The sequence below is a fragment of the Somniosus microcephalus genome, chromosome 11 (assembly GCF_052327205.1).
Source record: "Somniosus microcephalus isolate GS21.2 chromosome 11, FLI_Smic_1.0, whole genome shotgun sequence".
Classification (NCBI taxonomy): domain Eukaryota; kingdom Metazoa; phylum Chordata; class Chondrichthyes; order Squaliformes; family Somniosidae; genus Somniosus; species Somniosus microcephalus.
Genome location: NC_140997.1, coordinates 224785828 through 224803617, shown reverse-complemented (window position 1 = coordinate 224803617; position 17790 = coordinate 224785828). Strand labels below are relative to the sequence as shown.

Genomic DNA, 17790 nt, shown 5'->3' with positions numbered 1-17790 from the left:
TTGTGGCTGGCCCCCATGTTTTTTTTTTTCCTCCTTCCTCCCCGTGAATCCATTCATTAAACTGCGGACACGTGTTGGCCAAGATAAGAGAGGGAAAGGGCGGAGCCATCTTCACTTCCTCCGGCTCGAGCCTAGCCGCCCCCTCCCCATTCATGAACATACATCATTCTAGATGAAAGGAGAGGCTCCAAACCTTCCTGCTACTAAAAACTAGGACTGCTTTTGGATTCAAAACGACGAGCGTGGAATAGTTTAAACATCGCTCAGCACCAGTTTCTTAACACTTTAATCCCCGATATTAACTCCTGGTGGGAGTCGTGCGGTTGCGGGGGAGGTGAGGAAGGGAGGTGAAGTGGAGGGCCGAGGCGGATGGGATACTGAGCGGCCCTCTGTGACGTGAGACCCGGGATATTTTAACTCCCCCCGCCCCCCCACCCACCCTGCAGGCCTTGGGTTAAAATTGCAGTCGGGCCCTGATGATGTCGCTGGAAAGGAAAATTGGGCGGGTTTGTATAACGGGTGGCCAATCTGCTCTCGCCGGTTTTGCACGCCGCACCCCCTCCCCCCACCCCCTGCCGGTTTCAGCTGGCCCCTCCCCCCGCCGCCGGTTTCAGCTGGCCCCTCCCCCCCGCCGGTTTCAGCTGGCCCCTCCCCCACCCACTCCCGCTGAAGTTGAAAATTCCGCCCATTAACTCATTTAAAATAAACGCCCGCCATGGCACCCCACCCCCCGAATGGACAGAACAATAGAAGAGAAAGAGAAAGGACGCAGAAAAGAAGAGAGATAGAAAAGCAGAGGAGAAGGGGAAAAGGGAGAGCATCAGGAGAAGGGAGAAAGAGAAGCAGAAGAGGATGGAAACAGAGATAGAAGCAGCAATATGAAAATGTCAAGGCAGGTAAGGGAGAGATCCCAACCTCTGACTCACCACGTCAGACACCATCTTATGTAGTCCTGTGTTCGGACCCAGTAGCCATTCTACTCAGGTCGTTATCAAACTGTGGATCATTCCATCACCCTGAGCAATGCCATGGGAGACACAACACAGAGCAGGGATCGGGCCTGGGACTTTCATAGTTTTTATGGCTGAGTATAGCAGTCTCAGTTGAAGCTGAGTTTGAAGGTTGTGGGTTCAAACCTTGCCCCAGGACTCAAGCGCACAATCTAAGACAACCTGTTGCTTAAAAGCAACAGGTTAGCACTTTTGTTAAAATGGCAAGCAGTGTGAACGCTCTCGCACAATATTTTTTGCTACTAATGTGGCCCAAATAGCTCTTCCTTGCATTCCCCGTTTGTTGCCCATTGCTGAAGAGGGGGCTATCACGGAATTTACAATCTGTAGGGTTGACTGTGCTCAGAGAAGCTGCATTCTAATTGAGTAATGGGCCAGCAGGAAGTCCTGGCTATAAGCGAGATTGACTATTTCTCCTGGAACATGCTGAAGGGATTTATAAAGATTAGAAGGTCAGTCGCAGGAAGGTGTTGCCATTTAGTGCAAAAAAATCCCTGACTCTAATTTTAAATATGCCTTGGATCAGCTTCAAGGGACATGGTTATTTCTGTGGCCACCTCCTTGACCTCTATCTCTTGCAAGGTCAAGGGTTCAAGTCTCAGGACTTCCTCTGATTCCTGTCTACCAGCTACACTTGAGTTCAGTGTGAACAGTTCTTAATCAGACCACTGGATGGAGTACTGCGCAGAAGAAAGCAAAAAATAAAGTAGAACTTGCATTTATATAGCGCCTTATTAGATCTTTACGATGTTCCGAAGTGCTTCACATCCACTGCACGAGGTACAGTCACTGCTGTTATGTAGGCAAGCATATAGGTTACGAGAAAGAATGAAAGAGAATGAGAGACAAAGAAAGAAAGAAGGTGAAAGAGAGAAAGAAAAAGAGAGGAAGATGGAAGGAAAGAAAGAAAATGTAAGAAAGAAAAAAGGAAAGAGAAATAAACAATGAAAAAGAGAGAAAGATAGAAGGAAAGAGAGAAAAAAGAAAGAACAAAACTGGCACTGATATAGCACTTTTTATGACTTCTGGATGCCCCAAACTGTTCTACAGCCAATGAGGTACTTTTGAAGCACAGTCCCGTCTGTAATGTAGGGAAACAATGATCAATGCCTCCATCTTGAGAGCTGCCTCCTTCATGGATGAGTGTCACTCAGCAAGTACTGAGGTTGATGGGGTCTGGAGCAGCCTAACGTTGCAGGCGGGGGCATGTGTCGTACAGTAAACAACTTGTAAAAAGAAACCTGAAATTTGGAAGTACAAAGTCAATGTTATTCTCCTCCCACTATCTCTTCCCCCGTGCCCTGAAGGTGCCGCCTCCGGGCTGATTGCACAGTTGCCAGCTGCCCTCCCGTCCCTCGCCCTAGTGCCCACTCTTCACCTGCAAGCTTAGGCAGGGAGTGTCAGCAGACTAGTCAACCCTGAAAGGTGTTGTAACTGTGCCTGGCCCTGGCCTCACGCCAGGCCCGCGCATGTGTACGTTGCAGCAGAGGCCTTTAGACAATGGTCAGGAACTGGAAGAGTGCCTGATTTCTGTTCCCTGTAGTCCAGGAGAATTGATGGCAGTTGTAGCGCCTCTGTGACCTGCACAGGTTTGATCAGATAACACAGCGTAGATCAAGCAGTCAAGCTGGTCTGTAGAGCTTAGCTCTGCACAGAGTATTGCGCTAATTAACTGAACTCCGAGGGACCTGAGGTCGACACTTTCACAAAAATCCAGGCAGCTTTTGAAAGGGCGACCATTAGTAGGTTAGCACGGTACGTGTAATTCTTCAGATCTCCTTGTGGCACTGGAGGAACTATCAGCTGCTGAAAAATTGTCTTAAATAGCGCATTTCTGTTGTATTTTGCCCGCTCTTTAGGCTGGAAAAGCTGCGCCACCAGCTGATGCCAATGTACAACTTCGACCCTGGCGAGGAGCAGGATGAGCTAGAACAGGAGCTACTCGATCACGGCCGCGACACGGCTTCGCAGGGATCTCAGAGCAAGGTAAGGTGGCACGTAAAGGAAGCATCCATCTCAGGCACCCTCTTTATGCCATGTGCCCGTCACTGACTTGAGAGGGTACCTACTCTGTCAATAGCTCTTTATTTTCCTCGAATTTCTCCAGTCTTCTCCTGAAGGTGCTGCCTCTTGCTGCAGCATGATCACCAGCCACCCATCGGGTGCCCTGGGTTAGTGGCCATTCCTCCCGCAAGTGTGTGGATTAGCAGTGAGGGTTGGCAGTGGGTTGGCAGTGAGTGTTGTCAGTGGATTGGCAGTGTGGATTGGCAGTGAGGGTTGTCAGTGGATTGGCAGTGTGGCTTGGCAGTGAGAGTTGTCAGTGTGGCTTGGCAGTGAGGGTTGTCAGTGAGGATTGGCAGTGGGGGTTGTCAGTGTGGATTGGCAGTGAGGGTTGTCAGTGGATTGGCAGTGTGGATTGGCAGTGAGGGTTGGCAGTGAGGATTGGCAGTGAGGATTGGCAGTGGGGGTTGTCAGTGTGGATTGGCAGTGAGGGTTGTCAGTGGGTTGGCAGTGTGGATTGGCAGTGAGTGTTGTCAGTGGGTTGGCAGTGAGGGTTGGCAGTGGATTGGCAGTGTGGATTGGCAGTGAGGGTTGGCAGTGGATTGGCAGTGTGGATTGGCAGTGAGTGTTGTCAGTGGATTGGCAGTGTGGATTGGCAGTGGGGGTTGTCAGTGTGGATTGGCAGTGAGGGTTGGCAGGGTGAGGGTTGGCAGTGTGGATTGGCAGTGGGGGTTGTCAATGTGGATTGGCAGTGAGGGTTGGCAGGGTGAGGGTTGGCAGTGTGGATTGGCAGTGAGGGTTGGCAGTGGATTGGCAATGTGGATTGGCAGTGGGGGTTGGCAGTGTGGATTGGCAGTGGGGGTTGGCAGTGGGGGTTGGCAGTGTGGATTGGCAGTGGGGGTTGTCAGTGGATTGGCAGTGTGGATTGGCAGTGTGGGTTGGCAGTGTGGATTGGCAATGTGGATTGACAGTGAGGGTTGGCAGTGGGTTGGCAGGCTATTCAGTTAGTGAGGGGTGTTACAGTCAAACCCCATTCTGCCACAATCCAACTGCCTGAAACACCCCTTTATTTGAGCAAGCTGCAATGCTGTAGATCTTGACTTTGTGCGATCGTGTAAAACGGGTAATAACGAATCGGCAGCCCGTTTTATATCTCTCCCGATATTTATTGAAGTCAATGGAAATAAAACTCGGGAGAGATGTAAAGCGGGAAGTGTGAGGTCATCCACTTTGGACCGAGGAAAGATAGATCAGGGTATTTTCTAAATAGTGAGAAGCTAGGAACTATGGAGGAGCAGTGAGATAGAGGGGTCCAAGTGTCAGCTCTGGCTCATTGGGTAACACGCTCACCTCTGAGTCAGAAGGTTGTGGGTTCAAGTACCACTCCAGAAACTTGAGCACATAAATCTAGGCTGACACTACAGTGCAGTACTGAGGGAGTGCTGCACTGTCAGAGGTGCCGTCTTTTGGATGTGACGTTAAACCGAGGCACGTCTGCCCTCTGAAGAGGACTGTGATATCTTGAGACACAGCATATATATACAACAGCACAGCACGGCTTCCAGTAAGAACTGTACTGCATGTGGCTTTATTATTATATACATCAGTAGTCCACCAGGTGGCTCTATTACATTTCTTCCTCCTTATTGAAGAAGTTAATCATAGCAAATAATCATTGTACATGACTTGGATGGTATACACAACTCTTGGTATACATTTCTCAAATGGAACCCATTTTATGTTTCTAAATTCTACTATAGAATTCTGTAACACAAACAAAAGATATGAACTTATTTTCCATATTTACAGATTAAACTTAACCACTGGTTTTCTGTTTTGAAGAGGATACCTTTTTTCTTGAACAGAACTTTCAGATCTTGTTGTAGGACTTTGACTCATTCTAGGCTGAGCCTGCGGAGAATTTTTCTCCAAGGGCTGACCGTGATCTACATTTGGACTCTGCACTTTCAGACTGTCTGTCTGCCTGACTCAGGCTCAGGTTTAAATTCTGACTCTGTCTTGGGTCTGGGCTAACATAAGAACATTGTAGGATTTGCTACTGGTACTCTACTTGTAACTAGACTATCTGACTCATCAGAATAAATAAACAGCTTTCAACTCCTTCCACATCTGGAGGTAAGATATGATCAATGTGAACAAACCTAACCTTTCCATGATCAAACATCTTGACCAAATATGTGCAAGGGCCACATATCTTCACTACTCTTCCTGGTAACCACTTTAACCATTTATGGTGATAGTTCTTCACTCTAACCTTCTGGTTCAACTTCACACTTCTCTCTCCAACTCTCTCTTCTCTCTTAGGCAGTGCCTCGGAACCGAGGATGACTTGCTTCCACATTAAAAATGAGTTCTCAAGTGACTGATGAGTCCAATGCGGGAACTACAGTCTCTGTCACAGGTGGGGCAGACGGTGGTTGAAGGGGTGGGTGGGTGGGGTGCTTGGGTTGACGTGCGCTCCTTGCGCTGCCTGCACTTGCTCCTGGCGAAGAGACTCGAGGTGTTCGGCACCTTCCCGGATGCTTCTCCTCCACTTTGTGCGGTCTTGGGATACCCAGGTGTCGGTGGGGATGTTGCACTTTTTCAAGGAGGCTTTGAGGGTGTCCTTGAAGCGTTTCCTCTGCCCACTTGGGGCTCTCTTGCCGCGTCGGAGCTCCGAGTAGCGTGCTTGTTTTGGGAGTCTCGTATCGGGTATGCGGACGATGTTACCCGTCCATCGGAGCTGATTGAGCGTGGTCGAAGCTTCGATGCTGGGGATGTTGGCCTGAGTGAGAACACTGACGTTGGTGCGCCTATCCTGCCAATGGATTTGCAGGATCTTGCGGAGGCAGCGTTGGTGGTACCTCTCCAGTGCTTTGAGGTGCCTGCTGTACATGGTCCATGTCTCTGAGGCATACAGGAGGGCGGGTATCACTGCTGCTCTGTAGACCATGACCTTGGTGCAGGGTTTGAGGTCCTGGTCTTCAAACACGCTCTTCCTCAGGTGACCGAAGGCTGCACTGGCACACTGAAGGCGGTGTTGGACTTCATCGTTGACAGTAGGCTCCCGAGGTATAGAAAGTGGTCCATGTTGTCCAAGGCCTTGTCGTGGATTTTGATAACCGGGGGGCAGTACTGTGTGGCGGGGGCAGGTTGGTAGAGGACCTTTGTCTTACGGATGTTTAGTGTAAGGCCCATGCTCTCGTACACCTTGGTGAAGGTGTTGACGATGGTTTGGAGTTCGACCTCCGAGTGTGCGCAGACGCAAGCGTCGTCTGCATACTGTAATTTGACGACAGAGGATGGGACGACCTTGGATCTGGACTGGAGGTGACGGAGGTTGAACAGTTTCCCGTTAGTTCTGTAAATTAGCTCCACTCCAGCGGGGAGCTTATTGAGGGTGAGATGGAGCATTGCAGCAAGGAAGATCGAGAAGAGCGTTGGTGCGATGACACAGCCTTGCTTGACCCCGGTCCGTACGTGAATTGGGTCTGTGCTGGAACCGCTGGTCAGGATCACGGCTTGCATGTCATCGTGAAGCAGGCGGAGGATAGTGACAAACTTTTGTGGGCAGCCGAATTTGAGGAGGGCTCTCCATAATCCCTCACGGTTGACAGTGAACTCTACCATTATCATGACTCTCTTTCTGCCTTGATTGTTTCTCTTCTACGGACTGTGCCAAGTTTGGCTTTAACAACGAGAACCTGGTTCGTGGCTGTTGTTTGAGAAACAACTCTGCTGGTTTTCTACCGGTAGTGGTATGAGGAGTATTTCGATAGGTAATGAGAAAATTTGCCAGTTTGTGGTCCAACGACAACTGACATTTCTTTGGATTTGGATCCAACATTTGCTTGATGAGGGCACATTTGACAATTTGTACTGTGCGCTCTGCTGCACCATTTGAAGCAGGGTGGTACGGTGGAACTTTGGTATGTTTCACACCATTTCTGCTCATGAACTGTGTGAACTCTTCTGAACAAAATTGCGGCCCATTATCAGACACAATTTCTTCTGGGAGGCCGTATGAAGAAAACAATCTTCGCAAATTGTCTGGTGTTTTGCTTGTTATTATCCGCAACGGAAACACCTCTACCCACTTCGAGTGACTATCTATCACTATGAACAATTACTGTCCTTCTAGCTCAGCAAAATCTACATGTAACCTTTGCCACACTCTGGGAGGCCATTTCCATGGTTGTAATGATACTGATGGTGGTTTCTTGCTCACCAATTGACATATTGTACACTGACTGACTATGCACTCTATCTCTTTATCTAAACCTGGCCACCATAAGTAACTGTGTGCAAAGCTTTTGGTCAAGCACATTCCCAATTTAGACCTGAACCTATTTGGGATAACCACTCTTGCTCCTAACACGATACAATCTTTATCCACTGACAATTCATTCCTACGAACAAAGTATGCTTTCTCTGATACCTGGTTTGGCCATCCATTTGCTATGTAATCATACACCTTTGACATAATTGGGTCACGATTGGTTGCCCTACCAATCTCTTCAGCTGTGACTGGCAGCTCATCAACGTATGAGAAATAGAACACTTCTTCCTTATTGGGTGTAACTTGTGATGGGGATGGCAACCGGGACAGAGCATCAGCATTACAGTGATCAGCTGATCATCTGTACTCAATGTCATACGTATACGCTGACAAAACCAAAGCTCATCTCTGCATTCGGGCTGCAGCTAAGGTTGGAACTGGGGACTTTGAATGGAGGATTGCTGTCAGGGGCTTATGGTCAGTAACTATGGTAAAGCTTCTTGACCCCAAAAATCAATGACAAAGTTTCCCTTTCGATCTGTGCATAATTCCGCTCACTGGCACTGAGTGTGCATGAAGCAAAAGCAATTTGTCTCTCCTCCTCACTATCTAGTGCATGAGAGATCACTGCCCCAAATCCATATGGAGAGGTGTCACACACTAGCTTGATGTCCTTCGATACATCATAGTGAACTGGCTTTTACACTCTTTGAATGCTGTGTCACATTCTTTTGACCACTTCCAAGGGACCTGCTTTCTCAACAGCTCATTCAGTGGATGTAACAATATAGCCAAGTTTGGGAGGAACGTTCCGTAATAATTCAAGAGACCCAAAAATGATCGAAGTTCAGAGACATTCTTGGGATTGGGTGCATTTCTGATTGCATCCAGCTTTCCCTTGGTTGGCTGTGAACCATCTTTGTCTACTCTGCGCCCTAAGTACTCCACTGAGTTTTGAAACAACTCACACTTGTGAGCTATCACTCGTACTCCGTGCTTCTCTAGCCGTTTGAGCACTTCATTCAACACTTCACCATGGATTTGCCTGTTTGGTGCTGAAATGAGTATGTCATCCAAATATCACACTACCCCTTCAATCCCTTGCAAAATTTGGTTCATCACCCCCTGGAATATTTCAGGGGCAGAAGACACTCCAAATGGTAGCCCATTGAACTGATATAGGCCTCAGTGAGTATTTATAGTCAAGTATGACTTGGACTCTTCATCTAACTCAGGTTGTAGGTAGGCATTTGTTAGATCTAACTTCGAAAAGATCTGGCCACCTGTCAGCGTTGTGAACAAATCTTCCACATTTGGCAACGTATTGGGTAGATTACACTCTAGAACCTGGTTTACGATTACCTTTTAATCTGACACAACCTTACCTTACCATCTGACTTATGTACAACAACAATGGGTGTAGCCCAATTACTCAGATCTACCTTAAAGATAATGTTCTCAGGTTCTAGTCTTATGAGTTCTTGCTCAACTTTCTCCTTGAGTGCGTATGGTACGGGACATGGCTTGCAGTAAACTGGTCTTGCGTCCTTCTGCATTCTGACACTCGCCTTGAAGTCTTGGATCAGACTGCCCATTCCGTTGAACACTTTTCGGATACTGCTTGATGACATCATCTTTTGATGCAAATTTCTCTTCCACATGAAAAATCTCATTTCAATCCAGCTTCAATGATCCCAGCCAATTTCTACCTATCAAGGCAGGCTTGTCTCCTGCCACTACTATGAGAGGCAAGCTCTGACACTGATCCTTGTATTTCACTGGTATGGTGACACTTCCCACTACAGGGATTCGCTTTCCTGAGTAGCCTCGCAGCTCTACCTTCGATTTCTCTAGTCGATAATCACGCAACTTGTCGCGATATCGTGATTCCGGTACTACGCTCACGGATGCACCAGTTTTGATTTCCATGGGTATCCTGGTTCCTGCAACATCTACTTGGATGACGATACCTCGCGAATCGCTGTTAGATACCTTTGTTCTCCTGATGACGTGAATCTCCAGAAACTCCTCGTCTTGCTGCTCCTCTTCAACGGTGTGTAGTGTCTGGTGATTTCTACTTCTAGCATTGCCAGTCAGTTTACTCTTCTGTCGGCACGCCTTCACAAGATGCCCAGTTTTCTTGCAGTAGAAACACTCTGCCTTCACATACGGTAACAGTGGATTGTCCCAGGCACCGACAGCACGATTTCAATGCACTGTTACCTTGGCCAGTTGCTGAGGCCTTGGGGCCCAACTGACTTTTACTTTTAGCCTGCAGCCGATTCACCTCGGTTGTCTGACGACTGGAAATGGCGCAGAACTCTCGGAAGTATCGGTCGGCCATATCCATCGACATAGCTGTCTGACAAGCTAAGTCAAAAGTCAAGTTAGGGGTCGTCAACAATTTACTTCTGATACGTTCATTTTTCAACCCACAAACAAAGCGGTCACGCAAAGCTTGGTCCTGAAAGTTTCCGAAACGACAGTGAATGGATAGCTTTTGTAAAGCTACAATGTACTCACTGATACCCTCGTCATTTAATTGATCACGTGTTCCAAAACGATAACTTTCAACAATTTCCAGGGGCTCAGGACTGTAGTGATGTTCCAACTTGGTTCGGATCTCCTTCAGTGGCGTGTCCTTCGGCTTGGCGGGAACAAGCACATTTTTCAAGGTTTCATCCCCCTCGGGGCCTGCTTCAGTCAAAGAAATAAAACCGCCCGGTTACGGTTTACATCATCAGGGACTTCAACAATTCTATTCGCGGTGAAAAAGATTTCTAGCCGCTCCACATATGCTCCGAAAGTCTCTCGGTCACGATGGAACTCACCCAAGCGCCCGATTATTCCCATAGGCGCGGCCATCTGGTCTTTGGCAACGTCAACAGTTCAGCCACGTGTGCTCGAAATGTACCTCAGATTTTTACGTTTTTCTGCAAAAACGGAGATCCTCTAACAGTCCCTCCGTCGGTTGGCAGGAGAAGCCTGCAACAAAAATTTCAGCTAGGGAATCCGCAATCGCATCCACATTGCCAATTCTGTGATATCTTGAGACACAGCATATATGTACAAAAGCATAACATGGCTTCCGGTAAGAACTGTACTGTACATGGCTTTATTATTATATATACATCAGTAGGCCACCAGGTGGCTCTATTACAAGGCCGTCAAAGCACTATTTCGAAGAAGAGGTGGGGAGTTATCCCTGGTGTCCTGGCCAATATTTATCAATCAACATCACACTTATCTGGTTGTTATCACATTGCTGTTTGTGGGTGCTTGCTGTACTCAAATTGGCTGCCGATTTTCCTACAATACAGCAGTGACTACACTTCAAAAAGTACCTCATTAGCTGCGGGACATCCGGTGGTCTTGAAAGGCGCTATATAATTGCAAGTCCTTCTTCAACAGGAATGGCGGATCAGGCTCGAGGGGCTGAATGGCCCACTCCTGTTCCTATATTCCTAAAGTTAAAATCTACCCCAATGAGTCTATTATTGGGTAATTAAGGTCCCATCTCTACATAAAGGCAGGCTGAGGGACATTGAACATCCCGACTGTTGGTTTGCTGAGGTGGGCAAACCGCCACGGATTTGCATTTGCTGTGAATTTGCGAGTAAAAGTTCGTGAAACGAGAACGCAACAAATTTACATTTAAAACGGCCACTTCGCCCGCTTCCTCGCTATTGGAAATGGCGGAGCTCGAGGAGGAGTGTGAAACTTCCCAGATGTCTTAAGGGTTAAAAAGAAAATCTATGGAGTATGCCAGAGTGACTCTCACATCAGAAAATCTAGTGGAGGGAGGGGAGGGGCGAATTCTGAGTAGTTGCTAAGTGACTCATTTCCATGTTCCTTTCTCCTAGATTCTGTTGCCAAGTGAAGGATCGTTGCAGAGGCCCAGCAGACTTGTGTTCACTGATGTGGCCAATGCCATTAATGCCTGAACGTTACTGAACTCTGCTTCAGTTCCAAACAGAGAGGGACAATATACGCATGGTCATGTGATGTACTTCCAGTCATATATACGTTCCTATATATGGCCTGTGTCCCCCAGACCTGAAAGCCATTGGTCAGTCTTGGTCACCTTGGGTAACTTGCATACATACATTTCAAGAGCAAGGTTTGTTCTGGGCAGGCAGTACGAGGGCAAAGGGCAAATGTTGGAATGGTTCGGGATTTACAGTGAGGGTGAATGGGACAGTGGGCCGCACTTACCAGTCGATTACAGAATTCATTGATCTTCATGGATCCCATTCATTTCCTCCTGAGATACTGGGTCGAATTTTGAGGGCTTCCGCCTGGTGGAAAGAGGGTGTTAGGCAGCCCCCGCCACCCCCCCCGCCCCACCCCACGAAAATCGCAGGGGAAGACTTACCGGTCCCATTCCCGCCGTCACACTGGATGCGGCAATTCTCCCCTCCCGTGCCTCCACCCTTGGGTGGTGCCGGTCTGGTGGAGCGCCCCCTGAGTCAGGCAGTAGGCCCATTTCAAACACAAATCGGGGGTCCTACGATGTACATACAACCCCCGTTGCCATGGTAGCAGAGGACTAGACTGAACCTAAGCCGTGAGCGACCCGACCAGTTTCACTATTTAGAGGCGAAGAGGTAAGTTTCATGTTCTTTTTTGTGGGCACCTCCGGGTTCCACAGAAATACTGTTGGCCACTGCCTCCCCCCTCCTCCCTGGCCTCCCTCCCCTCGCACCCCACTCCTCCCTGGCCTCCCTCCCCTCGCACCCCACTCCTCCCTGGCCTCCCTCCCCTCGCACCCCACTCCTCCCTGGCCTCCCTCCCCTCGCACCCCCCTCCTCCCTGGCCTCCCTCCCCTCGCACCCCCCTCCTCCCTGGCCTCCCTCCCCTCGCACCCCACTCCTCCCTGGCCTCCCTCCCCTCGCACCCCACTCCTCCCTGGCCTCCCTCCCCTCGCACCCCACTCCTCCCTGGCCTCCCTCCCCTCGCACCCCACTCCTCCCTGGCCTCCCTCCCCTCGCACCCCACTCCTCCCTGGCCTCCCTCCCCTCGCACCCCCCTCCTCCCTGGCCTCCCTCCCCTCGCACCCCCCTCCTCCCTGGCCTCCCTCCCCTCGCTCCCCCCTCCTCCCTGGCCTCCCTCCCCTCGCACCCCACTCCTCCCTGGCCTCCCTCCCCTCGCACCCCACTCCTCCCTGGCCTCCCTCCCCTCGCACCCCACTCCTCCCTGGCCTCCCTCCCCTCGCACCCCACTCCTCCCTGGCCTCCCTCCCCTCGCACCCCACTCCTCCCTGGCCTCCCTCCCCTCGCACCCCCCTCCTCCCTGGCCTCCCTCCCCTCGCACCCCACTCCTCCCTGGCCTCCCTCCCCTCGCACCCCACTCCTCCCTGGCCTCCCTCCCCTCACACCCCACTCCTCCCTGGCCTCCCTCCCCTCGCACCCCCCTCCTCCCTGGCCTCCCTCCCCTCGCACCCCACTCCTCCCTGGCCTCCCTCCCCTCGCACCCCACTCCTCCCTGGCCTCCCTCCCCTCGCACCCCACTCCTCCCTGGCCTCCCTCCCCTCGCACCCCCCTCCTCCCTGGCCTCCCTCCCCTCGCACCCCACTCCTCCCTGGCCTCCCTCCCCTCGCACCCCACTCCTCCCTGGCCTCCCTCCCCTCGCACCCCACTCCCTGGCCGCGCCCTCCTCCCATGCCCCCACCTCCCTCGCCACCCCTCCACCCTCGCCCCCCCCCTTGGCCCACTCTCTTGCCCTCTCCACCCTCGCGCCTCCTTCCTTGCCTCCCCCTCCCTCGCCCCCCTCACCCTCTCCTCCGTCACCCCACTCTCTTGCCCGCTCCTCCCTCTCCCCTCCCTCCCTTGCACCCCTCCACCCCTGCGTCGCCTCCCTTGGCCCACTCTCTTGTCCTCTCCACCCTCGCGCCTCCTCCCTCGCCCCCTCCTCCCTCGCCCCATCCCTCGCCCCCTCACCCCTCCTACCTCGCCCCCCTCACCCTATCCCTCACCCCCTCCTCCTTCGCCCCACTCTCTTGCCCGCTCTTCCCTCACCCCTATTCCCTTGCCTCCCCCTCCCCCAGTCCCTCCTACCTCACCCCTCACCTCCATCGCTTCCCTCCTCCCTCACCCCCCTCCACTCTTGCCCCCCTCCTCCCGCACCCCCTCCCTCACCCTACCCCTCGCTCTCCACCCTCACCCCTCCTCCCTTACCTCCCCCTCCCTCACCCCTTCCTCCCTCACCCCCTCCTCCTTTGCCCCCTCCCGCCCCATCCCTCGCCCCCCTCACCGCTCCTACCTCACCCCCCTTGCCCCATCACTCGCTCACCCCTCCTCCCTCGCCCCACTCTCTCGCTCCTACTCCCTCACCCCTACTCTCTCACCCCCTCCTCTCTCATCCCTCCTCCTCGCTCGCTCCCTTACCCCCTCCTCCATCGCCTCCCCTCCCTCGCCCCCTCCTCTCTCGACCCACTCCTCCTCCCTTGCTCCCTCACCCCTCCCTCCATTGCCTCCTCCTCCCCAACCCCCTCCTCTCTCGACCCACTCCTCCCTCGCACCCCCTCCCTCCTCCCTCAGCCCCCTCCCCACCCCTAACTTTCTCCCCCAACCCCCACCCCCAGGACCTACCTGCAGTTGCCGCCGGCATCTCATCAGACCCACAGTCCTACAGTCCAAATCCGACAAGATGCCCAATGAGACCTGTTTGGTGGAGGGGGGGAGGGGGGGTGTGGAGGCGGGGGGGGGCCCTCATTGCCTCCGGAAATGACGGTCAACCTTAAAGTCAAAACTGCGTCTTTTGACGCGAAGTTAACTCCGCTTGACATTTATCCGCCATTTTGAATTTAATGGCCAATTCTACCACTGCACGTTACCAGTGAGGGGCCTTGCCCGCCAGTCACACATGTATCAGGAAATTGTGGGTGTGATGTGGTAGCAGTCTTGCCTGTGCGTCAGAAGGTCAAAGGTTCAAGTCCCACTCCAGAAACCTGAGCACATCATCCAGGCTGACACTCCAGTGCGGTGCTGAGGGAGTGCTGCACTGTCGGAGGTGCCGTCTTCTGGATGAGACGTTAAACCGAGGCCCCGTCTGTTCTCTCAGGTGGACCTAAAAGATCCCTTGGCACTATTATCGAAGAAGAGCAGGAGAGTTATCCCCGGTGTTGTGGACCAATATTTATCCCTCAACCAACATCGCAAAAACAGATTATCTGGTCGTTATCATATTGCTGTTTGTGGGTGCTTGCTGTGTGTAAATTAGCTGCCACGTTTCCTACATTACAACAGTGAACACACTTCAAAAGTTCTTCATTGGCAGTAAAGCGCTTTGGGACGTCCTGAGGTCGTGAAAGGCGCGATATAAATGCAAGTCTTTCTTTGCTTTTTAAAACCGTATCCTTTGCTGTAGATTGAGTTGCTGGACTAGATTTTAGGGTGTCTTTCCAACGTGATGGAAACTCTGATGAAATGAGTGCAAAGCAGTGAGAAGCCATGTTAGAACACCGACCAAGGACCACATCAAATGACTCGTCCATTCCTGACCATTTACACCACTGCGTAGCCTGTGTTGTTAATGTCTCATTGCAGGTGAAGCTACTTTAGTGCAACCAATTCACAAATTACCCATGTTGTACTCTTTTCACTGTGCATTTTGTACATGAAATGCTGAATGAAGATCATGGCCCAGAAATTTGTTGTCGCCGTGCCCGTTTTACTTGCCACTGATCGCCAACTGCCCATCCTTCCCGGCCAACGCTCACTCCCAAACAGGTCATCCCCAACTCCGCACCCCACCCCCCCCAACTTCCCTGAGGGCCACTGTTGTCATCGCAGCGGCCCAATCTTCAATTGCGATTGGCCCGCCGCTCACCGGCTCCATGGAAACAAGGCAGGAGCACCCAATATCGGGGGAGCCTCGGGCCTCACCATTCAGGTGTAGGGATCGTTCCCCTGCCTGAAAAATGGCTGTGCCTGAATTTCTACCCCCACCCGATCACCACCTCCACACCCCACCTATTGAGAGTAGCTCAACATTAGCATTAAGTGGGGTGGCGGGTCAATAGTATCAATTACTTGGGTTAGTGGGATCATCCAGTGATTATGATCGGAATAGGCCCGATCTTGCTCAGTGACTCCTAGTATAATGGAATTAAAGTACCATGAGGAAGACCTTATGAGGCTGACGTTGGCTTTTTGATCAATATTTATTTTCTTCCCCTCATTCCCCTCTCTAGTTACCCTTCCGTCAATGGGGAGAAAATGAGGGTGGGTTGGGGGATTATTTTATTGTTTACACTATTTTATTCGAAACAAGTAAATGAACAGAATGAATGACTTCCAATTGCATGGTCTTTACAAGGAAGGGGATGTGCAGTGGCTGTTAGCTGTTAGCCTATGTGCTCTGTAGGGGTGGACAATGATCATGAACCAACCCCTCCCCATTAAAGATGAGGGGGGGATATAACTGAAAGAGCTAGGTCGAAGGGCAAGGATTGCCAGCCTCGTACCCAGCCTCACCCCTCACTGTGAGAGAGCTTCGTTAGTTGTTGCTTCATTAGTGCCTCTTAGCTCCACACAAGTTATAATCGAAGATTTATGCTGAGGCTGTGCAAATACAGCATGTCTATCAACTACTCATCTTAATCATGCGACATGGTGGTGGGGAGTCATTTGAACGTGTTGCGTGCTGCATCAGTGAACCCAGTCAGATTCTACAACATAGGATTTTGCAAAAATACAACTTCTGGGGCTTTATGGCTTTTGGAAAAATAGAGGCCCCAATAATCCTCTCCATAGCACCTATGGAATGCTCAGTTCGCAGGCCTTACGGAGAGGAAAAGGTGTTGGTTTCCGCCCCCTTTATGTTGCCTCGGGATTTACAGGGCTTCCCATAACAGGCAGACCTGAGCTTGCACCTACAACAGGTGCAGGACAAAGGTAGCCATGGAGATGAGGCAAGGGGGAGCATGGAGGGGGGGAAAGTTCCTGTCCCTCCAACCTCGCTTTCCTCCACCTTTGCTGGAAGGGTAGCCAGACACAGGGGTGCCTGAAGAAGCTGTCAGCAGGCCTCATATCAGAAGTTCTGAGGCGGACAGGCCTAAAAAGCCAAAGGAGGCTCGAGAAGGTGAGGCCTTTTGCAGCCTCTCCACAGATCTTCAGGCCTGGAGGCCTCCTGGTTGCTAACAGCAACCAAAAGGCCCCAAGGCTATCAGTCAGTTCTACAATTGCAGGCTTCTCAGGCCTACAAGTGTACCTATGTTCAAGGCCCCTCTTTCCAGACACAAGGCCCCGCAGAGCAGGCCTGTGCTGGTGGGGGGGCGACTGGGCCATGCAAATTTCCTGGCCTACCAAATTCAGGCATGACGAAGCCTGGACAGGTACAGGACGCAGTGTATGCTGTGTCTGTCCAGTGCCCAGGAAAAGGTGGGAGGGAGAGGATTACAGAGGCCCTCGTTTCTGTTCTCTGTTGATTTTGGAAAAATACAGCTTCTGGGCCTACAGGTGATGCAGACACAAAGTGGAACACAATTCAGTTTTATGTATCTCAGCTTTGTCTCTGTGAGTACATTTTATTTATTTACCTACGGTACATTTAAGTCACAGTATTTCCCAGTATTAAAAACTGTGAAATAAATCCAATGGCAAGTCATGTGGCATTGTCTTGTTTCAGCGTGAGTCGTGTGCTATTTTTTCACTTAGGGTTTCATGCGATATCAAGACGCATTTTTGGCTGCAAAGTTGCAGCTTGGTTCAACAGAGGCTAATCCCTGCTAATTTCAAGACAGTTCTTCAGTACATAAGCCTCCAATAGAGCCATCTTATTCAGAATGTATAAGGACATAAGAAATAAGAGCAGGAGTAGGCCATACGGCCCCTCGAGCCTGCTCTGCCATTCAATAAGATCATGGCTGATCTTTGACCTCAACTCCACTTTCCCGCCCAATCTCCATATTCCTTGATTCCCCTGAAGTCCAAAAATCTATCGATCTCAGCCTTGAATATACTCAAAGACTCAGCATGCACAGCCCTCTGGGGCAGAGAATTCCAAAGATTCACAACCCTCTGAGTGAAGAAATCCCTCCTCATCTCAGTCCTAAATGGCTGACCCCTTACCCTGAGACTATGCCCCCTAGTTCTAGACACTCCAGCCAGGGGAAACAACCCCTCAGCATTTACCCTGTCAATGCCCTTCAGAATCTTGTATGTTTCAATGAGATCACCTCTCATTCTTCTAAACTCCAGAGAGTATCGGCCCAGTCTACACAATCTCTCCTCATAGGACAGCCCTCTCATCCCAGGAATCAATCTAGTGAACCTTCGCTGCACCGCCTCCAAGACAAGTATATCCTTCCTTAGATAAGGAGACCAAAACTGTGCATAGTACTCCAGGTGTGGTCTCACCAAGGCCCTGTACAATTGTAGCAAGGCTTCCTTACTCTTATACTCCAACCCCCTTGCAATAAAGGCCAACATGCCATTTGCCTTCCTTATTGCTTGCTGTACCTGCATGCTAGCTTTCAGTGTTTCTTGCACGAGGACA

General features: G+C 50.9%; 1 protein-coding gene across 2 annotated transcripts in view; it reads left to right on the top strand.

The window, feature by feature from the left end:
- c11h3orf18 (chromosome 11 C3orf18 homolog) overlaps positions 1-16919 on the top strand; it is an 82929-nt gene extending 66010 nt beyond the window's left edge. For both annotated transcript variants that reach the window (XM_086002044.1, XM_086002045.1), the window contains 2 exons: positions 2870-2996; positions 11154-16919. In XM_086002044.1, coding sequence (XP_085858170.1) covers positions 2870-2996; positions 11154-11234 — 208 coding nt within the window. In that variant the 3' untranslated portion in view covers positions 11235-16919. The remainder of the gene's footprint in view (positions 1-2869; positions 2997-11153) is intronic.
- Positions 16920-17790: the final 871 nt, after the last annotated feature.